We start from the raw sequence: 25,170 nt of genomic DNA, 5'->3' as shown, positions 1-25,170 counted from the left end.
GGCCTTTAATTCCAGACAAAAGGCTGCCCGCCAAGCCGAATGAGGTCAAAGATTAGGCTTGGGTCGAGGTTATAAATTAAACAACGGATCTTAAATTATGAATTTTCTATGGGGGTGGAGGAGCTTCTGTATCTTTAATAGTGAGGAGAGAGATGGGAGAGGCTGCGCGTTCACGATTCCTTTTCTCGCTCCGCGGCGGCGGGAACGCGCAGTGGAGCTGACGCTCGCTGGAGAGGAAAAAAGCGCCGTCGGACTGCAACAGCGACTCACCGGGAAAAATGTGCCCTCCACCGCCGTTCATCAACGCTGTCGACGTCTGCAAAAGTCATGTGAAAAGATCCACAACATATGAGGACTCGACTTTTTTCGACCATTAAACTTGTTTCGGAGGATTGTGAACTCCAGAGTGATTAACCAAAGCAAGGAATTGAAGTTAACGTTGGACAGGTAAGACGATGTAGTAGTTAATGAGACAGTTACTATGAGTGAGAAATGAAAAAAATACAGGCTTTGAGCTGAATCCAGATCAAGGTGGACAACATCGCCCTGCAGGTCAGTTACAACTGTGATGAATCACAAGGACATCTGTCCATGCAAAAAGCTGCACCTTTAAAGAAACTGATAGCGGATATGTGCAATTTATGTGCACTTTCTTAAAGCGTTTTTTTTTTAATTGTTATTATTCACTCCAAAAATCAAAGGTTTCAACATTGTAGACAGCGTCTGTTTGTCCGCACTGAGGAATCGCGCTCAGGGCAGGAGGGACCGACTGACCCTGAAATTGCTGCAAACATGACACACAGCCTATATGCTTTAATCCAGTGCAAAAGTCCTTTAAGAACAATGCTGTATCTGCGCACTGCATTGGTGCCATGCGAGACAAAAGGAAACTTTGCATGTGATGCTTTCAGATTGTGTGACAGCAGCAGCAGTTGTAGTATTCACCTTGCTTGTGCATTCAGTTTCTTTGTTATTGTGAGTTTGTAATACAGTTTTGAGTTGTGGTAAAAAGCCTTAATGCCCCTTAACTCGCTCAGTAAAACACGTTTGAATTAATAGGCAATGTAAAAGCTTCCACAGTACATTTCCGCTGGTGTAATGGGCATAATGGATGCTATTTGACGGACAGAGATTTTACCTTTGGCTGATGTCTGGTTATTGATACTTGCAGGTGCAGAAAATGGCGGGACGGCTCCTGCAGCTCTTCGCCTTGTGGACTACTGTGATTGGCATTGCGCAGTGCTGTCCAGAGCTCTGCAGCTGCCAGGATAAATTTGCCCACCAGTTTGCTGACTGTGCTTACAAAGACCTGCTGACGGTACCCGTGGGTCTCCCGTCCAATGTTACCACCGTGAGCCTTTCTGCCAATAAGATCAAATTACTGAAAAGTAAAAGCTTTGTCAATATCACACAGGTCACGTCTCTCTGGCTGGCCCACAATGAGATAGTTACAATAGAGACAGACACCTTGGCCCCCCTGATCCAGCTTCGCAACCTGGACATCAGCCACAACAAAATTGTGAACTTTCCATGGGAAGATTTGCACAACCTCACAGCCCTGCAGCTTCTGAAAATGAACAACAATGAGATGGTGAACCTTCCAAAGGATGCCTTTTCCACTCTCAAAGACTTGAGGTCGCTGCGCATCAACAACAACAAGTTTACCACCATTGTGGAGGATACCTTCAGCGCTCTCACCTCCATGTCCCACCTTCAGATTTTCCGCAACCCCTTCACATGCTCCTGCAACCTGGAGTGGCTGAGGGATTGGATCGCAAAAACTAAGATTTCGGTCCCCGAGCCAGAATCTATTTTATGCGAGGCCCCTGAACACCTGAAGGGTACGATGGTTACTAATATGCCCAAACTGGACTGTAAGGCCCCTACTGTGACAATAACATACGAACCCAACATTGAGAACACAGAGCTCTACGAGGGTTTCATGGTCATCTTAAATTGTGAGACAACAGGCAACCCCAAACCACAGGTCAGCTGGGAGGTGACTGCAGGAAATCAGAACTATCTGTTCCCCTTGCCCTTCACTGGAGAGATAAACGAGGTGCCAATTAATGATAAAACAACCAACAATCGATTCCTCGTCTTTAGGAACGGCACTCTCATCATCCCCCGTATGAGTAAAAAGGAGGATGGAAATTACAGCTGCTCTGCGGTGAATGATGTGGGTAAGGCGGAGAGCGGTGTTAAAGTGGTTATGGCAGGCACCCAAAAGCATGGGAGCGATGCAAAAATCGACTCCACGGTGGACAAGATCCGTCCCTCTGCCAAAAAGCCTGCAGAGCCCAAGATCTCCAAAAACAATGTGATCAACTGGAGCAAGTCGGAAGAAAAGACAAAGGGCAGTTCTGAAGGCGCGTCAGACAAAAATGACGACACCGGGCACGACGGTGGCGTTTCCAAGGACCCCACCTTTGCGAGCAAGTGCGGCGTGAGAGACAGCAGTGAATACATCTCCAACCATGCCTTCAACCTGAGCTTGGATGACCTGAAGCAGTACACTTTTGATTTTGGTGTTATTGCGTTAGAGGTGTCAGAGACGGAGGCCAAAGTGCAGCTGAATCCACTGCAGCTTCCCAGCAGCAAATCTACCCTTCATCTCAGTCAAGCTGAAAAACAGGAAACAGTAAACAAAGAGCCTCTGGGTCTGTTCCAGTCTTCGTCCAGTAAAGCCAGCCTCGACATGCTCTACCTCTGTGTAAATACAGGTAATGGACACTCTATGGTTCAGTGGTCCAACATAGAGGAGGGGGTTAATTCCTACCGCTTCCATGGTTTACAGCCTGGCACCAATTACACACTTTGTCTCACCTATGGGGGGCAGGACTGCCAAGTGCAAGTAGTCTTCACAACTCGGAAGAAGATCCCCTCCCTGCTTATCATTGTGGTTGTCAGCATTTTCCTACTGGGTCTGGCCACTGTTCCCCTACTGGGGGCCACCTGCTGCCATTTGCTATACAAGTACCAAGGGAAGACCTACAAGCTGATCATGAGGGCTCAGAATCCGGATCAGATGGAGAAACAAATGACAGGAGATTTTGATCCCAGGGCGTCTTTTGTGGAGTCAGAGAAAACCTTCAACCCTAGCGAGTTAGGCGAGGGGGAGGGAGAGGCCGAGGGAGAGGAGGGAGACGGAGAGGGAGAGGCTGAGGGGAGCGTGGTGACGGAGTCCATCCCCGGATCCTCGTCCAAAACCAACCAGGAGGAGTTTGAGGTGGGCTCGGAGTACAGTGACAGGTTACCGCTGGGAGCGGAGGCAGTCAACATCTCGGAGGAGATCAACGGCAACTACAAGCAGCCAAGCCGCTGAGCTCCGCTGCTGTCTGCGAGTATATTGTAAAATATTTTACTTTGAAGTAGGCCACATTCAAGCAGGTAACTCACCCATCATTTCTACACGTGAAAACTGACGGCTTCTGGTAACACAGGTGGATCTTTTCATTTTTTTTTTTTTTTTTTTTACCTCAGAAAGTACTCCGTCGATCACCCGAGATTGTGAATTGATTCATGTGACATTTGTAGTCTAACAGTTACTGTAAGGTTTAAATAAGCGACATACGTTTACGGAGCAGACAGAGCTGTCTACTGTTTATCGGACCTCAAAGCTGACAGGAAAGCAGCAAAATGCTCCCTTTTCTGCGGGACACACGGATGGGCATGGGCGCAAATCGTGCAAAAAGGCGAGGCGCGGAGCTCGCCAGAGTTTCGCGTAATTTAAAGCAAAAAACAAACAAACGAAGAAAAAACAAGATGTAATCATCGTTTCGGAGAGCACAAAATGTAAAACAACATCAAAGTGCCATATGTGTTAAAGCCATTAAAAAACTGACATCAGGGACCAGTAGTTCTTTCCAAACTGCGCGCGTTTGTGCAAAGACGCGCATGAGCCTCGTCTAAAACTGCCAATTGTCATCTTCTCAGGTGTCGGCACTCCGACTCCACTGTACTCGTCCACGGAACAGATATCGCAGATTTGGATGATGATATTTGATTAAATGAGAGGCTGCCAGATGCAGATATTTGGTTTCGGTGTAAATGCGCCTGACCCGCCCGTTGTCCTGCGAGTCAAAGAGGGGAAATTTCACTTTCTACTGTGTTGTGCTTGACGGGAAATCCCAGGTCTCTTCCCATCAAAATGTTGTTCAACGTAATATTAAGGCTTTAAAAATGTGCGACTTTAACCTCTTAATCAACGGGTGCTTGCTCTCGCTTTTTACAATGAACGTGTCCATGGCATGTCACACGTATTTCCTTGTGTGGTTTTTATTAGTGTAGTCTAGAGGACTTTAGATGTTACTGTCAGCCTGTGATGTAAAGCCATGTGAATTGAAATTATTCCCCCTTTTTTTTCCTTTTTTTACGACGGTAAGTTTCTATGAAGCCTCACCAAACAGGCGCATGAGAGTGTCTGGCGGCTTCACTGTCTTGTAATTTGATGCATATAGTGAGTTTTTGTGAACTGTTGTAAAACGAAACGGAAAAGCCGTGACCTTTCAAGATTTTTTGATATAATTTTATGTAAGTGGAATTAATAAAACCTATGAAACTATACAGACGATTTCCTGGATTTGTCATTGCGGAATGAGATGTTTCAGGAAGGGAAAAAAAAAACTCAGTTACATTGTTTTTTAAAATTGATTGAAATAATAAAATTATTCAGAATTAAGTAATGAAACTAACAAACAGTTTAGGTTTGAAATCGATTCAGATGAGGCTTCAAAAAATCCAGCATCACGTTATTTCTTAGCGCTTTTTATTATAGGAGCTTGATTCGAGTCTTTATCTTTTTTTTTTTTTTTAGGACGGAAAAATAGATGGGCTCTTTGGAGAGTGTTTCTGCAGAAGATTCAGGGGGAAAAAAAGAAATACTGCGTTTCAAAGCCTCCCGTTTGTCTTCATTTTCATGTTGAACCAGTTCAGTTCATTTCGCTCAACACAGCACAGCAGCATCACACCATGCATATATATCTGTGTATGTACATAAATTATATATGTATCCTAAAATTAACCTGCTGTAGAATGAATAATATAAATGTCCGAAAAAAGAAAATACTTTAGTTTCAGTTTTATTTTCACGGTAATCAGAAGGAAAATTCGGGTATTCATATTTTCACTTAAAAGTCGGCATTTTAAATGTAAATGCAGAAACAAAGGATGAAATGTTGATGAATATCAGAAACCAGGCAATAGTTTTGACAACAGTGAGAAAAGCAGCAAGTGTTTTTGGACTTAAAGATCTACAAATAAAACAGAAAATACAGACAGTTTCATTTGTCTGGTAGCTCATATCCCACAGGTTATTGTTAATTACACAAAATGTGTAGAAATTGAAAAATGTATTATCCAGCCTATGAAAACAGCTTATTCTGTGAATTAATAAATAATGAAATGCTCTACATATTAATAATACCCTCTTTAAAAGGATGCTTCAGTGGATTGCACATCCATGCGTTTAGTTTGGGTAACTACAAATTTGCATTATCTGCACATTGTGCTAATAACAACATATTGGAAAACATGTGATTAACCTACAGGTCGAAACGTACAGCAAATGAGTGCGATCCCAAAATAAGCACATAAACGCCTTGAAAATTACACATAATGAGTGTGTTCGGATGGAAGGTCAGTGCCACACACAAGCTTTCCCAACGGACTGGAGGTTGTGGCCCTCACCTATAAACAACCAGGGGGACCATGAAGAGCACAAAGGGGACACACGGGGTCCAGACAGGAAAGGCTTGGTGAATATCTCTACATGTGGCACCAAACTTTAAGTGCACTTATTTCACCAAATGCAGACACATCTACAGTAGGTGTGGGCAAATAATATGACCGTAGAATTTCCCCAAAACCAAAAGAGACCGTGCAGCCGATCCTTCATCGCGGTGACGTTCATGCTCAGTTGCTGGCGGCGGCCTCGGCCTCCTTGGTCGCCGCCTCCTTTGTGCTCCCCTCCTTGGCGCTGCGGTTGAGGCTTCCATTCAGAAAGCTCTCTGCGGTCTGACGCTGGAAGTGCTTCCTGGTGCCCACCAGGGAGGGGTTGTTGACCAGGGTGTAGAGGAGCTGCCAGTGCCTGCGAGCCCTCTTGGCACTGGATACTTTGTGCTGTTTCTTCTCCTGCTGGACCAGCTGGATCCCTGAGGACATTCAGACATCATGATAGCACCGACGGTATGTCATGTACACAAGTCCTACGGTCACATTCATAGATAGATTTTTTTTTTTAAATCTTAACTGGAATGGGAAAAGACTCTTTTGAGGGCCACCCGGGACCAGCTACATACTATAGACAGAGTAATAATAGAAAGCAATCATATTCTAATCCTCTAAGCATAGTCGGAGCATACTGGGCTTGCCATTAACACGCTGAAAGCTTAAACCCCTTGGGCTACATGAATATGAAACAGGCAATTAGCGTATAGCTCATCTGTGTAATCAGCTACTCGGGAACTAATCTTTGCAATACAATAGCTTATTCCTGATAACGCATTGTCCTCTAGACGCAAACAAGCAACATCTCTACTGCACATTTGTAATTGGACTCAGCTGTGATACCAGACAGAGTTGGATTCCGCAACAACCGATGAAGCCTGATGCATTTTCCTGCTAATTTCTCACTCTGATGTATGTCCTCTGTGGGCCAGCACCACTCACATCCCCTTTGAATCAATACCATCAGCCTGCCAACCAGCCTTAAAGCAGCTGTTCACCTTTTGTGTAAAATACATAAGTGATACATTGGCTTCATTTGAATTAAATAATACAAATACGATGGCGACTTATAGGACGACATTGACAGAGGCTGAGGGCTCAGGCGAGTGTGGGCAAGCTGATTAGTTTATGACAGATTTGATTGAGGTCAGCAGCAGGACTGTAAATTATTCCACAGTGAGACTCAATTTGCTCTTGACATATTAAATCAGAAGCGCTAAGCTTTCATTTCTTCCACGCGTGCACGACAGTGGTATGATCTGATTATGTGTTACAGTGACCTGCTACTGAATTCTGAACCTCCCTGGAGTCACACTGACTTTAATGTAGATATGAATCCGCTGTTTATCTTGAAATGATAAAGCTGGTGATATGTTCTCTTGCTGCCATGAAAACATGAAAACATCAAGTCACACTGCTGCACTGTGGAACATGTTCTTTCATTAACATAAACATGGACATTGCAGTTTATTTTGAATCACTTCCACGTACACCATCCTGCTGCTGTAAATACTCACTAGAGCACAAAATGTGCATTAATCTGAAAATGTTCTCAGCAAATGTTTGAGTAATGTTTGCCAAAAACTACAGAACCTACAGGTTTAAGGAAATTAAGAAAATAAAGTATATATTGTTTTTAAAGATTTACACGATTCTTCACATGAAAGTGTTTGGGTTTAGGTGCCACAGACAGGATAGAGAAGTCAGAAAGTATTAGTATTAAGACTAACATAATGTTGGTTTTGGTCTTTTCATGGGATTTGTTGACAGTAAGAACAACGTAGAAACACAAGCTTTATCTTTTAAATGTATGACGATACTGAACCTACAGCACCAAGTCACTGAACATTTGTGTGAGCTCAATCATTAGCTCTTGGGAAATGAGCTGAGTGGGACTGTGGTGTGAGTTTTCTGCTACAGACCCTCTTCGGCGTCCCGTGACCTCTGTGCAGTGCTGCTGTCCTGGCCCATGGACTGCAGCAGCATCCCGCAGAAGGCCTTCATCACAGGGTGAGACTGGCTCACCTCAATCTTCAGATAATGAGCATAGCAGCGGTAGGCTGCAGACAGACACAGGGAGGGGGGATCACTCTGACTGGGCAAAAGCAATAAACACATAGGACTACACCCCATGTTGGCTTTGAGGCAATCACACATAATGGCCATACAATCACACCTCTTTTTTTTTTTTTTTTTAAACCACCTGCTTTTCCTGACAACAGATGTCTTAAATCTGCAGCCATTTCAGAGATCGGTACGCAATTACAGCCCCGTGCACTGCGCAGAATACAGATATCATACGAGCTGCAGTGAGCCGCTGGCAGGTTAAAGTGGATAGGATACACGTTTCTGGCCTCTAAGTGGGATCAGTAAAAGTGCATTTGCTCATAGAAAATTGCTTCTCTTTAAGCCTACACAGTGAGAGTGAAAAAAACCCCACTGGCATCTACAAAGGTAAAAGCATGATGTTAATACCAATGAATATGTTAACATTTTGTGTCTGAGACTAAAAAGGGAAAAAAAAAAATTGGAGGAAAATGTAAAATATAATGAGCAGTGAAGTCTAAGGCATTAAATTCCCTTGCAATGCCTTGTTGTTGTTTTTATTTGAACACATATAACTGACCCACAGCTAATTTTGCAGATGAGGCAGAAAAAATCCAAGCTATCCATTATGTAAAGATATATTTTCAAAGCAGATGACAATGACCTGATGCTTTGGCCTGGCCAATAAATCAGACAGTGACATTATGGCTGTGTTGATCTGTACAGAGAATATCTGGCTCACCTGGGTCAAATGCCTCCACAGTGCGGTTAAGAAGACTGATATCCATGCGTCCCATGTGGACAATGTTGAACAGGGCTGTGATGATCATGCGCCACACTGCCAGCAGCACCCCGATCAGAACGTTGACTGGGAACAGCAGGTAAGTCAGCAGGAACAGATTACCCCTGTAAGATAAGACAGAATACATCAAACATGCAGAACTGACAATAAAACACACAGAAAACATGGCATTACAACAACACGGCAAATCACCTGTTGTCTAAGTCTCGTGTGCCCGCCGTTTTTTTGATGAAGCAAAACCTGCCGGTGATGTGTTGAATCAACACCGCCAAGAGAATCATCAGCCAGAAGGGCCTGAAAGGTCAAAATCAACAATCAGATACTCCTGCAGTGGAACAAGAAGTACAGAAAGCACAAAAAACATTTGGTAATGACAAGATATGGCCTAAATCCATTACTGTGCAGCATGCATGTAGCATGATGATGCTGCTGCTGACTGAAAACCATTCCAGGTGTCAAGTTTACAGGAACTACATTTCTACACGGAATGACTTAAAGATTGTTTTAAAGGCAAACCATTATGAAAAGTTATCAGATTTTTGCACAAATCTGCACAGCATTGTTCCAGCGGGGAGCTATGCCTTAGTCATGCAGTCTGTGGACAGAGAAGTTAAATGAGTCAGAGGTGTGACGACGCTCACCACATGCTCCACAGGATCTGAAAGAGGATCAGATTCTGCCTGTGCAGGACGGGTATGATAATGAGGAAGACTGCGATCAGAAGGCAGAGGAAGAACACCATGGTCTGGACGATCATGCCTGCAGGGGAGAGATCAGAGCTTCAGGGCCTCACAGCTTACAGCGTGCCCAGCATCCGACACATCTACACAGCACACCCACTCCTCTCTCATATCACAAGAACAGAACTTGAGAAGGATCCTGTCATGAATCACAAGTAAAAACCTGACAAATCTGTATTCTAGTTAAGTTAATCAGGCAGTAGAAGGATGCATCTAGAAGCATGAACAGGAGTGGGAGCAGTACTGTTAATATGGCATATATGGAGGGGCTTTCTGATCCGTTTTTTTTGTCTGCCATTACTGAAGGGATGAAACAAAAAGAGATCCAAAATCAGCATTAAATGTGTAGCTGTACCGATGCAGATGTGGGCTGCTGTGAAGCTGGTGTATCCCATCCAGCAGACCAGTGCTGGCCGGGAAGCCCTGATACTTCTCTGGCAGTTGTAAACGTTGTAGATATCTCCTCTGTACAGCCCCTTCAAGTTGGACCTACAGAAGCAAAGACACAATTAAGGCAATGCAAAACATAATCAGATTCATCAGTAAATGTACAAATTACGTAGTTAATTGAGGAGGTCATTTGGCACGGGGATACGCCCGAAATGCAACTCAATACTCGACACAGAAAAGCATCGCTTTAATATGACGTAATTTATGGTAATGGCACAGCATTATGCTTCTTATCTTAATAGCCATTTTCAATTCTAGCAGCAGTTAACACAGAGTAAATTCTTTTCTGCCAGCCTGGGTGATTAGTACTCTATTATGTTATAATAACTCCTCTGTGAGCCATCTCATTATAATGAAAGAACCAGAATGCGAAGCACGCTCCTGATCCTCGGAACCTTCGGGGAGAGAGCAGAAAAATAAGAAAGAGACTAAAAGGCTATTATTCTGTTCTTTTCTCACACCTACCGATGCAGAACCATGGACCGCATGAGCATGGCCAGGTTAACCAAACCAGACAGGGTCATCGCTGAGATATAGCACACTGCAGGACAAAGAGCAAGCGACATTCAAGCTGTTTTGCTGAAGGGGGATTCATTGAGAGTTAGCAATGTTATATTACTTTCTGCAGATTTAAAACACACATGCAGCAAGCATAAGAGTAGAGCCATGTTAATGCTCTAAAAGTCTCAAGAGATGGAACTAAATAAACACATGCTTCCTGGTTTTACTCACCTTCTACACACCACATGTAGTAAACCACTATTCTGACCACTTCGTGTTTGTCTGGAGACAGCATAATCTTGAAACCGGCTAAAACATTGGCGATGTCTTCATCAACTCCTGAACGGGCGGTCTGGAGAAACGGCACAACTGCGGAAATCAGCAGGAGACCCACCTAAACAAAAACAAAAACAAAACAAACAAAGCGACATAAAAACTGGACTTTTATTCATCATTGGGGAAACTAACATGGCAATGCGATGGCTTTTACAGCTGTGCAGATGCCTGCGCTGTATTTGGATCATCCTCTGCTGATAATGAACAATCAGGTGATTGAGTGTGCAGCATTTAAAGTCCAAGAATATCCTGTTGATATTCAGAGTCTGGACTGAAGTTAAAAGGCTGAAGCCAGAGTTAGGATTGGTTCAGGTCAATAACGACCTGACAGATGTTTGAGTATCCTGGACTCTGCAGGAGGTTTTATCTAAAGCAGAGGCAGACATATCACATTCAGTGTGCCACTGCCACTTTGTCCTTATGCATTATGGATTTGCTCGGATTATAAAGTCTGATAGCAGATATGGTAGTTACCTGATACACGGTTATAAATGACACCACACCAGATATAGCCAACTTCAGTGGAAAACGGAAGGCTGTTTGAAAAAGACAAGAAGCATTAAAAATTTCAAAGGAGATGATACTTGAAGGCATGAACAGGCACAACACAAGACCCAGACCGCACATTTACCTTCCTCTGGTGTATAAATGTACGACTTCACGGCATCAATTATTCTTTGAGGGAGCTTGGGTGTCTCTGTGCTCGATGCGCTGAAGCAAAACGTAAACAGAGGCGCAAATTTAAAATGCCGCATTTTACACCAAAGAATTCATGAGATTATGGTTTGAACACTTGAGAATGAATGAGCCACTTTTCCCGTCATCGTTGAATACATCAAATCTGTGTAAGTAGAGTCAAACATTCTGTTCAAATGGAAAAAACATGCATTATTTCCTGGTGCTCACTGACCGTGACAACAATCTCCGCATGGCATGTTGGTCATTTGCATTGACTGCCATCTTCTGACCATTTTCCTCAGATAAAAGTTAATTATAAAGAGATACATGCCTTTTTAGAAAGAAGTAAAATAACTTGAAGACCGGCTGAAACAGCCTCTCCCCACAAATTTGCCTGTTAGAGGATAAATCTCTTTTGCTGCAGGGGCTGACTAAAGCAGAGTCTGGACCGGCAGTAACAGATAGCAGCCAGGATTATTTTACATAACTGAAAGAGCCCACATAGACCAGAGTGTACAGAGTGGCTTAAACTCATGTCAGAGCCTGCTTTGACTGCCAGGCTAAAGAATGTCCAAAGCAAAACTCCTACACTCACTGAGGGTGATTTTACAAACAGCCTCTTCCTGTAAGTCATAGGGCTATAGTTTAAAAGAGGGGCATCCTTTGTAGTTTAGGGTTTTAAGATGCAGACAGTGAATGCAACTGAGCCTGGACCCTGGCTGTATCTGTCGTCTCTCTAATGTTTATATTAAAGGCTTAAAATGCCCAAAAAAGTCCCTTAAAGAGTAGAACATCCATCAAAACAAGTTATGTAATAGTCCAAGTCTCTTATTTTGGAAGCTTTCCCTTCAGCTGTGTTCAAACGCAGAATTACACTCATAATTAAACAAGGCTCAAGTTGTCATTTGCATCATTGCATTTTGGCTAAAGAGTAGTCAAAAGACAAACATGCCTGATTTTTATACCTGATTTTGGTGGACTTCTTCTTCTTGAGCATTTTCTTCACATAGTCTTTATAGTAGCTGCTGCTCAGATCCTTATAGAAAAATGGACAGCATTCACGTAAGGAACCAAATGATAACAGCACATAGTAAACAGGCCAGGATGGTGTGGCAAAGCTCAATGAATTCATTAGATTTGTGGGGCCACAAATGCTTCAGCTGCACCTTCTTATTGCTAAACTCCTTTGGCAGGATGTGGCATTAGAATTTATTTTGAATTTATTTTGTAATTATTAACATGTGGGGAAAAAAAATAAGCCTCTTTCTAATAAGTTTCTGCATCTGTGCAGATTTATGGTGTCATATACTTTCCTGTGGGGTACAGGAGAGAAGGGGGGCTGAGTCAAACTCCAGGCAATCGCCTCACCCCAGCTTTGTCACACCCATGCTGAGATTAGCATCAAATAAATACAGCATTGTGTCTCCTCGGCGAAAAAACAAGGCAACCTTTTCATAATCTGATCAAGAACATAACGTAAACCAATTACGTCAAATCTACTTAAAATGATTAGGCAACTGGCACGCTGCGCTGGACTTCACATTTTCCCTCAGCCGAGACTGTATGAGCACGATAAGCCCCTTGATTAGCAGGAGGCTTATACAGGTTGCTCATATGCACAGATTCAGAAGAAATGTGCGTCTTAGTGAGATTTTTCTTTTTAATAGTTCAGGCTTACGTGACCGTAGACCGCTAATCAACACAGACACTTGCATCCTGTACAACCACCCTGAAGCAGACATGCCAGAGCAACTGCACTCAGATCAAAACTTACCTCTGTAGCATTATTCTTTTCAGTGCCCTTTAAGCCCTTGAATAAAAGAAGGGGATACTGGAAACTAAGGAACGCCAGGCAAGCTATCTGGGGCAAGCTGGAGAAGAGGGAGTAGTGTTTGTGTATCTGCAAAGGAATAAAAGAAGACTTTAAATCACCTAGCAACTTGTTCTGGGAGTTTTGAAGTGACAGACTCGGGATGCATGTTGAAACTGCATTGTACTGACACAAAAAGTGGACACAAATGGCTTTGTGTGTTGTGGTGGGAGTCTGCATATTGGCCAAATGGGATGTCCACCACAACACAGGAATCTCCACCGACCAAAATATTTATGATTTAATGGCAGAGAGAAACCTTTCAGCTGAAGTAAAACACCAAATAATGTGATTTAATGATGTGATTTTTTTTTCTTTTTTACTTGTTTAGACAGAAATACATCACCAAATATAAAGTTTATTCTAGTGTCTGTTCTGTGATTAAGCTCTTGCAGATCAGCTCAAATGCTCCCAGCGGCATTTGGTGTGTGCCAACTCATGGTGGGCTACAAAGACAGGCATCACCACTATTAAAAAAAAAACCACCCAAACCCTGGATGTCTCTCTCACACACACTAAACTGATTAACTGTGACAAAGCCTCTTGATTAAGACCAACAGACAGTGGAACTAATTATTTTGAGTTGTAGCCATTCAAACAACGTGGATATGGCGCAAACGTTTTGAAAGCTCCAACCTTGTGTCCATGAATAAAGCTGAAAAGCCTGATATTCATCTTTTCAAATCACGTCTCTTATATGCACGCTACAGACCTGCTTTGTTTGCTAATCAATGGGTTTTCAGACCAGAACAAATCAGCTTTGTTTTTAATCCTGAAAACTCAGACAGATGACACGTTACAAAGAAAGTGACAGTTAATCCAGTGACAATCGAGACAGTACAGAGAGCTGTATTCCTCATGGATCTACTGCTGTCTCATAAAAGCAGTTATAGATGCACTGGGACTCATAGCGGTATTGAAAGTCATCTGTGCTTACCAGAGGTGCTTTGGGACAGTCAATTTTCTGCCAGACCAGGACACCAAAGTGCGTCCATGACAAGAGGCTGCCAAGTACATAGCCAACTTTATTATGTAAAGTGCCACATGCCAGGAGAGGGTAGTATAGTGCGGGGTAGTAGAAGACGCCCAGAATCACCCAGTTCTCTGCAAATACAGCAAAAGTGTGTGAACATCCAGAGCATCCAAAGGAATATGCAGTGATTTGTTATTTACTGGACCATGTGACAGAAGATTGTAACTCTGACAACTGATAAAATGCTGGAAAATGATTTAGATTAAACTCTGCAGCATATATATATTTCCTCCTCTGCTGAACTTTGCACATACAGTTTGGGGATTGTGTAAAGTAGCAGGAAAAAAACTCCTTAGTCAATTCTTATGTAATTTTATTTGAGAAAAAAAAGCTTCTAGTAAAGCTCATCATCAAACTCCTGAGTCAAAAATAAGAGAGACACATGGAAACGAAGTATTCACATGCTTAGTAACACATTTAACGACAAAGATAAACGTTCAAAATCATTGTGTGTGAAAAGTGAAGGCAGACAGAGCGAAGATAACCTCCTCACGTTTATTCTCCGTGTCTGTTGTGAAGGGGAGGGGGTTTGACGATATGATCAGGCCCCATAGTTTGCACAAGAGCACTCCAAACACAGCCACTGCAAGACCCTTGTGTTGCGTATGGTCCAGGAAGTTGACCGGACTGTGAAATCAAGCAGCAGGTATTTAGAGCCCTCATGTTACCTGCCTCACATCTGGATCAAACATTTATTGGGCAGAAATGACACACTTCAAAAAGGACCATAGAAGAGTTTAAAATGTTTGAGATAAAGTATAGCAGACATTTTTTCGTTTTTTTTTTTTTTTTTTGGCGTTCCAAGCTGCCCTTTACTTCCACTCATGTCAGTACAGGATGAACATTAACTGGCTTGAAACTTGCTTGAAATAGGAAAATCCGTCAGTTTTCAAACTCTCTTAATCCAGGGAAGGTTCACTGAGCATGAAAGCTCTAATTAGTGCCCACCTCTGAAAACACACACATTCACACACAGATGTTAGCCTGTATGAGCACAGTTTTATCTGTTGGCTACTGAGCAGCTCCACTGGAGCAAATGTGGAGGTTAATTACTCAAGGGTACATCACCCAGTCAAAAGATGAAATTAGCACAATAAGATTTGCGGTATTATACATTACAAGTCCTTATCTCCACATGTATGTTTCCATCCGGTTTTGTCAATGTGGTGACAACTGAATGAGTAAATGCAATGTCTCTCTCCAGTATAATAGTCATGCTGAATGTTCACTGTGAATGATTTTTGAATCTCAACCAAAGTGAATATGGAGCACACCATACTGAAATGAAGTCAATAACAGCAAAGTAGATCAGAAATCAGTTTAAAAATATGCCGTAAGCTTTGGAAAATGATCAACAGTGATATAAACTATATGTAATTCAATGGGCTATGTCATGCAAAACTACTAATATGGTCATATCAACGCAAGCAGCGATGTGATTCCACATTTAACCACAGTGTTTATGTCATCCAAGAAAAGAGAGATAAAAGGGATAAAATACTACAGTCTCACCTGAGTAAACCTGGGAGGCCTTTCTGTCTGTCGCCCACCTTCGTGCGTCTGGCTAAGATTGCAAGGATCAGCATGACGACAAGCTGGGAGAAGAAGACACATCAGTCAGCCTAATCTGCAGAGGCGTGTGCAGGTGTGCATTCCCTGGGCTCCAGGCCTCACCCTGCTCCAGATTAATAATGAGTTGATGCCACAAAAGGCCAAACCCCAGTGTCTCATTAACGCTCCCCATGGATGTGGTATGAAAGAATTGTCATCAGTCAGGATCACTGACCAGTGAGAGTTCAGTGACCTGTCGTGACCTGTGACACATTTAGGAAACACAAGCCTGGGTCGACCGCCTTGCTCTAAAATGGGCCAGTATGGACAAACCACCAAGACCACCATGAGAAAAAAACATGTTAAAAATGCTCCATCTGGATCTGGATCTGGATCAAAACCACTAACTGATAGACAAACACACTACACATGTAAAAACATGCTTTATGTTTGACAACAAGGTGTGATATTGTCCACCCAGTGAATGACAGGACAGTGTAATGTTGTGTCACATTAATCCAATAACAGGGTGGACTTACAGATATCGCCGTGATGCATATATGGTAGAGCCTGTCATCAGCAGTGGGGTCACATGGAGGGATAATTCTAAAAAAAGGAACACAACATTCACACATGAGCAAAACAATCAAGGATTTGAGTCACCAAACAGACCGACACCTCACTAAACCTTTCACACGTCACCGTCAGGACCATTTGTGGCTGGAAACAGCAGCTGAAATCCTGCAGCAGAGATTTGCATTTAAACGGATTGGTATCAGCGTGACACAGGAACAACAACAAATGCCTATGATCACGTTCCCGTACACTGGAAGAACAGGAATGCCTGGTCATGGGGTAGATATTACAACTCTGATATTCAGAGAAGGCCTGTTACGTGAACTATTCTAGGTTGGGAGACTTACTACACTACTTAATGGTGTGTGAGCACAGAGATGGCAGCTTCCAGAATGGATGTTTTGATATTTTTCACAGCAGTCACTTACCTGTCAAACAATGTGTGAATTTGTAACTTGGCACTCAGAGAACAGACCATTTGTAGATTTAAGGCAGTGTCAAAATTCACATTTCAAGAGTGAGATCTTCAGCGGGACATTTTAGTGTTTAGAAATCAGCCAGCTAAAACTGATAGTGAGCTACAGCAGTGGCCAGATTAAAGCTATTGAGACCACAACTCAACACAGTCTATTAATTTACAAGATAGCCCGGCAGTTCATTAGCAAAACATGCTGACTGGTGATACAGTACACTGGCTCCATCCTATTTTGGTCATATTGTTCATCAAAGGCAATTATTAAATATTTTTTCTACTAATCTGTACCAATATATACATGGTGGTGTTCTACATGGAAAAGCAATTTAAATGCAAGAAAACATCCCGAAAAGAACCAACTGGAAATACTGCATGAGCCCTGTTGCATTGTGGGATGGGCCAGGAGTCAAAGATTGATGATTCAAGACTGTCAGGATCAGTTTTGGATCTTGTGTTGAACTTTGCATAGTACCATGTAGTACATCTTGAAAAACTTTCCAATAAAATCTTAAATTATTTTACACTGAATGTTTTGTTCACACTTTTTCTAACAAGATCTATGGAAAAAACCAGCTTTCACACAACCTGCATGCTCGAAGCATGAAAATGAGACGGCTTTTACAGCAAGATGACAAATGAACTGCACAGAAACAAGACCACACACTGACAATGGCACTGTAGAAGTGTGCCAAGTGTCATCTAATATCTTAATGAGAGCTGTATCTCACCACAAACTTGTTCAGACTAAAAAAAAGTTTGAAGAATTGCTGACATGTTAAACAATAGACAGGCGGATTTTTAGACAAACAATAAAATAATACATAAACTAAGCTAAAATGATGACATTTAAGGAATAAAGAAGTAATCTTAAGTTCTCAGAGAGACGAAGACACTTACTCTGCTTCAATTTTGGATGGCAAAGGATCCAGGTCCGGGTACTCATAGTCCAGCAGAGCATCCTTGTCCATTGTGCTGCCTCTTGTTCAAACAGATCCAAAGTCTTAGAAGGGAGCTGGAGCACTTTTAACCTCTGGTGATACACAGCTGTGCTCCCCTTGACTCAGGAGGAAAAAGTTTCTCCCAATTCCCAAGATGAACTGCTTTGCTGCTGCAGAGGCGTCCTTCTTTCCCTGTGTTTGGTCTACTCTCACTCACACTTTCTTACCCTCCCTCACAGCCTGTATTCAGGTGCCCTCGTCCCACTGTGGAGCTGAGAGTAATGTGACAGGTCCTGGCTGCAGCGTGCTGCCTCCACCCTGCAAAGGCCCTATTTCAGCTGAGGGTTACCACCACACTGGGAGCCTGGGGAGAGAGTGAGAAGGGGGCAGTGTGTGAAAGGAGGGAAAAATGTGGAGATCTGGGCAGCCAATCTGGAAGGCCACCTGCGGCTTACTGGGATTACATTTACTTTTTGGGTTGTGTTATTGGACCTCTTGCTGATGGTTGAAGGGGTTAGGTGTGCAGCATTATAAAACTCCAGCAGGGACTGTGTGGGTAGCTGGGAGCTCCTATCAGAGCAAAGTTCCACACAGATAACAGGGAAATTCTCACGTTGTTCCCTTCAGTCATGGTTCAGTTGCATTCGTGAAAGGTTAGCAAAACTAAACCCAGGTAAATCACCAGGACAACAACATGGAACCAAGAAGAGCTGGACGGAAGAAAGTGCATGTTTTCAGGACAGTCAGATTACACCTCACCTCTCTACGTAACTCTGCACCTTCAGCTTGATAAGGATCAAGGAAGGGTTCATTCAACCCAGTACTTTGTCTTCAGCAGATAAATTAAGATAACGATATCTAAGAGCATATTCACTCTAAACCTGATACCTGAAAAGATGTCTGCATCTTTAATTTGCCACACTGGTATCGAGCTATTTTAATTTGTTGTTTAAGAGATAATTCTTAGGAAAATACAGTGGAAATGTGACAACAGGTAATTTGCAAATAGTGATGAAAGTCATCCAGTAAACTGCTGATAACGATCAGATATTATGAGAGGGGAGTAAATCTATGTTTTCAACATGATACGAGTACGTGATATGTGAATGAAATGGATTTAACAAAAGGTACAGTCACACTGCCCCGAGGACATGGCAGCTTCTTTTCATACATTTTTCACGGCGTCTTTTGTCAGCTCATGGAGCGCAAACAGTATCCAACAATAAACAGGGACAACTCTCTCAAACTTTTACTATTTCCTGCCATTTTCTAGACCGCTTGATCGCTTCATTCATAAAATATTCACAGATTCATCGAGAGTCACAATAATTGTTTTGGTCTTATACTTCACAGTGTGACCTGCCTCATCACATCAGACCAGGCTGGATCTTGACTCCTGAGTCATGAAAAGTCTCTGTCACATTTTAAATCCTGTCAGGGTCTGGCAGGTTGTTCACAAACAAAAAAATAGTTTTCACACCAGATTTTTGGCTAACTTCCTTCACAGTTTGGACTATCTTTCTCTTGTCTTCCCTTTACCATGACCTGTAATGTTGTTTCTTATTTCGCCTGGAAGATAAGAAACCGGATTATGACTCTTGGGGGACAGAAAAGCAGATTTGGGCAGCAGCTTTTTCATACTGAAAATCAGAGAATTAATGACAACATCAAAAGTATAAATAGAGGAAAGTGATCACAAAGAGTCTCCAGCGTAAGTAAAGCACAAGCATGTGAGTGCTAGAAAGACAGGCTGAGGTCAAGGGTCATGCCAGCACCCTAGCTCCAATTATTTCCTTTCTGCAACAAGTTTACTGAAGCAACAGCCAAAGTGCTCACATTCTTATGTCTATGTGCACCAGCATATACACAAAAGGTTGTCTACACTGTATTTTGTGCATCATGTCTGCACTCAGCAGCTGCTGGCTGAGACTAAGTAAGTTTCGCAACACTACCTCCATGTCAGCATACACTCATTATGCCAGGATTACAGTCACACTTCTTTAAAAAGCAACTAAATTTCCCTGGTAACACTCCTGAGAAAACATGGTTTCTCAAGCATAGTAAGCCACCAAATCAAATGTGCTCCCGAAGAAAAGGCAGCCCAGCAAATAAAGGGGTCACTGAACAAAGAATGCTTTGAACGGTTATAATTACATCACAGAGTGGCAGTTTGATTGGGCCAGACAGTTTCAGGTTTAGGAAGTCGGCTCAAAAGCTCTTGGGTAGGAAATATATGAAGCAGGAGCCTCGTAAAACAAACACAATCGAGTGGCTGATTTGCTAATCCATTTTTAACAATCTACACAGAAACATCATGACAGGTGGCAAGCCAAGCGTTCACATACTAATTAAATGTGAAGGAGGCTGAGATGACAAATACCTCCAGTGCTTCAGAAGGATGTTTATATAGAACTTCAGACAAGACAAAAAATAATGCATGAATACAAGAAGTGTATGACCATTAATGCTGCTAAAACATGAGAAGATGCTGCTCTTAACTTTCATATATCACTCAGGGACTCTGAGGAAGCCAAAAGTTTGCAAGCTGCAACCAATAAACTGATTCGAAACTTAAGGAGGAATGAATCCTGTGTTAAACATGTAGTCATTCATCCGCTGGATGACCGAATTAAATGACACTTTATTTATTTAATTTTTTTTTTTGCACGGTTTTTTAACAACATTAGGGGTTGTTGTGCTCCTGCTTCCCACAGCTGAGCGTGCTTGTTCCCTGGATTCAGTTTCACAAAGGCAATCAGGGACAAATTTCATGCCTTTGAAGTTGAGCTTGATCTCCTGACAACAAAGAGACTTTCAGCCTGAGCGCCGCGACAGGTAGGCTAACCTGTGCTCCACACACACACACAAGCCTCTGCTCCTCACATGAAGACCCAAATGGGTTTTATGCGTACACGTTATTCGACCCAGGTGCGCTTGTCAGGGGAGACATTTATTATCAACTGGCAAGTTTCGCAACGTCGCCTAGTTAATATCAGCTACACTGGCTAATCAGTTAAGCTTGGAGATGCAAGGCTACTTACCGACCGGCTGCAGGTGTGCTGCAGCGCCAGGTAGGCGTGGAAGGTGGTCAAAGCAGGACTGCTGCTCATTTTGTCAAGCGCCAAAAATGCTTTTAGAATAGGCTGCATGGTGTGCATTACCTGCCCGTATTTGCTGCTTTAATTTCCCCTGACATGTACACTCTGCAGCCTCATAGCCTGCAAAACATATAGTTTGAAATGTGGATCTTACCTGGTGTTGTTCCTGAGCTGTCTGTCTTTTGGTTTGGAGAGCTTCAAATGGCTGGAGTTTTCATCAGCCCACTTCAATAATTACATTTACCAAGCAACAATCTGAGGAGCACCTTCTCTTTTTTTCTGGACACCTCACATGGAGTGTCTGCTTTGGGACTTTGACCTGTCTCTATCTTGTTGTGGTGAGAACATCATAAAAGTGCTGCTCATGCAAACCGTTGTTGTGAAACATATGGAGGTGATTAATGAGGTCAAGTTCAAGTCAAGACTGAAAAATAGTCATTAAATTACGAGTGAACATTGCTGAAGCCTGTATCTTTTATGTGTGTCCTTTTTGGATGAAATGCATATTTTAGGCTTCTAATCCCGGGTTTAAGTTTGTGTTTTAGCTTGAGGTTACGTATCTATACTCCGTGTCCTTTGTGAGATCCTGCTGGGCTTTTTGCTCTGTTGACATTTCAGGTCAAGCTGGGGATTCTTCCTGCCATAGTTGCGTCACATAAATCTGATGTTACAGCGGTGCTGTCACAATGCAGGGGAACCCCATACATGTGGAAGTGGAGTCATTTCATTAATTTCTGATAGTCTGTAACCCTGTGACTGAGGCTTCCTTCAGACCCACTCTGGATGCAGTGAATACCGCTGTGCAGACAAGCAAGGTTAAAGTGTGCGCCGACTCTACTGAAAGTCAGCCTGTACAGTTCAGAAGAGTTCAATGTGGCAAATTAGTTATTTCAAGACTCACAGTGTTTTCTTGTGTATGTCAAAGCTGTTGAGGGGGACTCTTTGCCATAAGTATCAGTTTTTCTTTTGATGGTCTTTCAATCGACAGTCACATTATGGCCTTGCTACGACTTTCTGTCGATGCACTGAGGGCGGCTGGTGTTCACCGCAGTCAGACCTTTTGTGAATAAGATCATTAACTTTTTTTGAGTGGAGGAGAGTGCTCAGTGACGACAAAAGGAGATGAATCAGGGGAGACATTCGTGTATTTAGGAGTTTTCTAAACCAGGAGGCAGAACATCTCAAATCCACCCCAACATGTAACTGGAGCAGTAATGATACGAAATGCCACTACTAAAATTAGCTTCTCATGACTTTGGCACCAGGAAAGCAGGATTGCATGCACAGAGATGCCCTTCACAACCTCATCTTACCCACAAGCCCCGGCTGCCTTTCACTGCACTGTCACTGACTCATTAGTGACAGTAGTGCAGAGACAAAGATTGTCTTTGTTGATCTCAGAAATTAGATTCTGGCATTTTATAGACATTCATGCTCTTAGGAGCAATGTCATTTGTATTTTTGGATTTTACCTTCAGGGCTCACATAGCTGGGAAATACATGGCCATTAATTTGAATGCAAGAACTGTTTGTTGTTCTTCTCTCATCTAGCTTCCTGTCACTAAGACTGAAGTGGAAATCTCAAGTGCAGGCTTTTTATGCATCCTAAAGAGTCCAGACTTGTTCCTCCACACACCAGGCAGAGATGACCTTCTGATGACCTTTCTATAAAAGCAAGGGAGTACATCTTTCCTCTGACTGCGGTTTCCCAGCAATTCAGCCTGTACTGTTAAAGCTGAACACTTACTCAGAATCTCTCTCATGGTAGCAAAGTAAGGATATCATGAGAAAATCACACCATCATAATTATTAACTAGCTGACTCCAGCTTTTCTCTTGAAAAACATGCATCTGAGTTAGCAACCTGCTGTCACAGCTGTCCTTAAACAGAGAATAAATTAGACTCTGTGATGGACATTATTTCAATTGAAAATGTTAATAGTATTGAAGTCATCAGAGTTTGCAGCAGTTTTTCAGGCCAGTCTTTGATTTAAGATTCCTCAGATGAATTAAAATCAAATTGCATCTGTCTTGAAATTGCTTATTCTTTCATTCTTTATTTTGTGCTCTATAAACATTAACATTTCATTGTTGGCAAAGTCAATTCAAATTGAGTAATATTGAGAAATATTGTCTCAGTATTAAATCATGCCTCCTGAAGGCCTCCAGGGTGCAGGGGGGCTAATTACTGGGGATATTTTTCTCTGGCTCAGTCTGCTGCACTGCCTCTGTCATAATCAATGAGCCTTGTAACACTCAATTAGAACATAATTGGATTTGTGTGTGTTCGAGGTGGAAAAAACATGTACATTCGAGCGGACATGAAAGAACTGCTTATCTCTGCTGACAGCTGTAATGAAGTTGAATTGGGGCGGCCAATTGTAAATTTCAGAAAAATTCAGTCAGCGTAAGCATATTCCAACACTCTCCATCTACGCCCAGATGCTTCATATTTGGCTTGGTTAAAAACAGCTTGGATTTACATTATAAGGTTTAATTAATGATTTAGATTTGGGCACACAGCCCCAGCTAGATATAATCAGAGCGTGCTGTATGTACTGTTCACTTTGTTGTGTACAGTCTGGTCGAGGTGTTGTGAAGTTGAACGGAAATTTTAATTCTTGTCACTTTTTTAAGTTTTTTACTCTAACTTACCATTGATTGCGCAACATAATGGCTATAGAATAATGACACCATCGTTTTGATTGTTTCCCTCTAAGAACTGCCTTCACTCCACCATCTTGTCTGCCACTGGTGCGACCATCGATGCAGACATATTTCCCTCTTTTCTCCCAAGTTTTCAACAAGCTCAGAAAGTGTTAGCTTTGCACTGTTGTTATGCTGATTTTATAACCGCTAGCCCTTTATGACAGTCAACGATTTGGAGCTATTCTTACCCTACCTCTAACCAATCATCACTCCTCATGTCTAAACCGAACCAACCCAACCCATGAAGGCAATGAATACCAGCCAATCAGAGGCAGAGTAGGGGAGATCAGCCTTTCGCCATAGTAGGATTTGCTATTTAGTGACCCGGAGTGCTTTGAAGTTTTCAATTCCACACTCAGAACATGTAAGCTAGTTAGCCTAGCTTGTGTCTCTCTTTGGGGTCCAGTTGCGGTGATGACAAATAAGCAGACTACTGAAAGTCACTCTTAACCTCAGCAGTACAAACGTTGTGATCCGGATCATGAGTTACTAACATACAGAATAAAGTAGGGAGGCCTCAAATCACAGAAGTAATCAGTGTGATTAAATCTGAAAAGCTGATCCAGAACACTGTGTGTTTTTCTAATGGATTTCAATAAACGTCTGCGGTAGATGAGCCTCCATATTACATTTTGAAATCTGAGGTTGATTGAATCTAAATGGCCAAGAGGAAAAAAAAAAAAATCAATTTCAGTCCTGCAGGTCGTTTCTGTTTTGATAAATCGCTGTTATTGTGGTCGGCTGGGAGTGAAAGATTTATTTCCCTGCTTATGAGCGCTGAGAATGGGATGTTATATCTAAGGAGCCTGTGACAAGTACAAATCTTCCTGATAGTTATTAAAGTGGTCATGATCACTTTGCCGCAGACACGCCGGTGTGCAGCGCTCAGTCTGTCACCTTCCTGCTGCGATTGCCTGACAAGCGCGTTGAATTTATGGCGAGGAGGCAGGGTCGTGTCTGAGTTGCTGTGCAATAATCCTCTTTATATAACCGCTTGGACAACACCTTGGCAAACACACTGCACACACTCAAGAACATGGTTTGATTTTCATGATCTGTTTATCTTAAATGACAGTTTACACTTGATGTTTCACTGAGGAAATACTCGTTACTATGCACACATCCACTTAAACTGGTTTACTACTTTATTAGGCACACCTTTACAAACTAACGGCACCCTCATGTGCATAAATGCGTGTGGATAAAATATTACCTTATCATATTCTGGAGTCGAATTAAATTATCGATGATTCAGCACTTATAATTGTAAGCGTCATAAAGGAGGGATTTATTGCATTTATTGCATGCTACCGCATTAGATAGTGCAGGTGTCTTTAATAAACTGTTAGTAGGTCCATATTACTGCATGTTGTTTTGCAGAAGAGGGCAGCTGTGGCTCAGGAGGTAGAGCGGTCATATGGTCGTCCACTAACTATGTGGTTGGTAGTTTGATCCCTGGACCCTTGGGCAAGATACTGAACTCCAAATTTCTCAAATTTCCCACCAGCATATATGCTTTTTTGTGTTGTAAAGGGCTTTGAATTGGAAAGTGCTGTATAAAAGCAGTCCATTTGGCATTTAGGAAGCTGACCCAGTGAGATAAAAAGGATGAAACATAGTTGGGAAAACAAACAGGAAGGA

General features: G+C 42.4%; 2 protein-coding genes across 2 annotated transcripts; one reads left to right on the top strand and one right to left on the bottom strand.

Annotated features, from left to right (window-relative positions):
• The first annotated feature begins 210 nt into the window (after positions 1-210).
• islr2 (immunoglobulin superfamily containing leucine-rich repeat 2) lies at positions 211-4,566 on the top strand. Its single transcript, XM_076732668.1, has 2 exons — positions 211-447; positions 1,172-4,566. Exon 2 carries the CDS (start codon positions 1,181-1,183, stop codon positions 3,323-3,325), a length of 2,145 nt encoding a protein of 714 aa, XP_076588783.1. The 5' UTR covers positions 211-447; positions 1,172-1,180; the 3' UTR covers positions 3,326-4,566.
• A 499-nt stretch (positions 4,567-5,065) lies between these two features.
• stra6 (signaling receptor and transporter of retinol STRA6) lies at positions 5,066-18,054 on the bottom strand. Its single transcript, XM_076732669.1, has 17 exons — positions 17,683-18,054; positions 16,274-16,340; positions 15,696-15,778; positions 14,677-14,810; positions 14,088-14,254; positions 13,055-13,180; positions 12,246-12,316; positions 11,234-11,313; positions 11,077-11,138; positions 10,498-10,660; positions 10,231-10,306; positions 9,671-9,804; positions 9,217-9,334; positions 8,768-8,869; positions 8,516-8,679; positions 7,650-7,787; positions 5,066-6,152 (listed from the first exon to the last, which is right to left on the bottom strand). The coding sequence occupies exons 1-17, from the start codon at positions 17,751-17,753 to the stop codon at positions 5,914-5,916; spliced, it is 1,995 nt and encodes a 664-aa protein (XP_076588784.1). The 5' UTR covers positions 17,754-18,054; the 3' UTR covers positions 5,066-5,913.
• Between the last annotated feature and the right edge of the window lie 7,116 nt (positions 18,055-25,170).

Source organism: Chaetodon auriga, chromosome 6 (assembly GCF_051107435.1).
Source record: "Chaetodon auriga isolate fChaAug3 chromosome 6, fChaAug3.hap1, whole genome shotgun sequence".
Taxonomy (NCBI): Eukaryota; Metazoa; Chordata; class Actinopteri; order Chaetodontiformes; family Chaetodontidae; genus Chaetodon; species Chaetodon auriga.
This window is presented reverse-complemented; position numbering and strand designations above follow the sequence as displayed.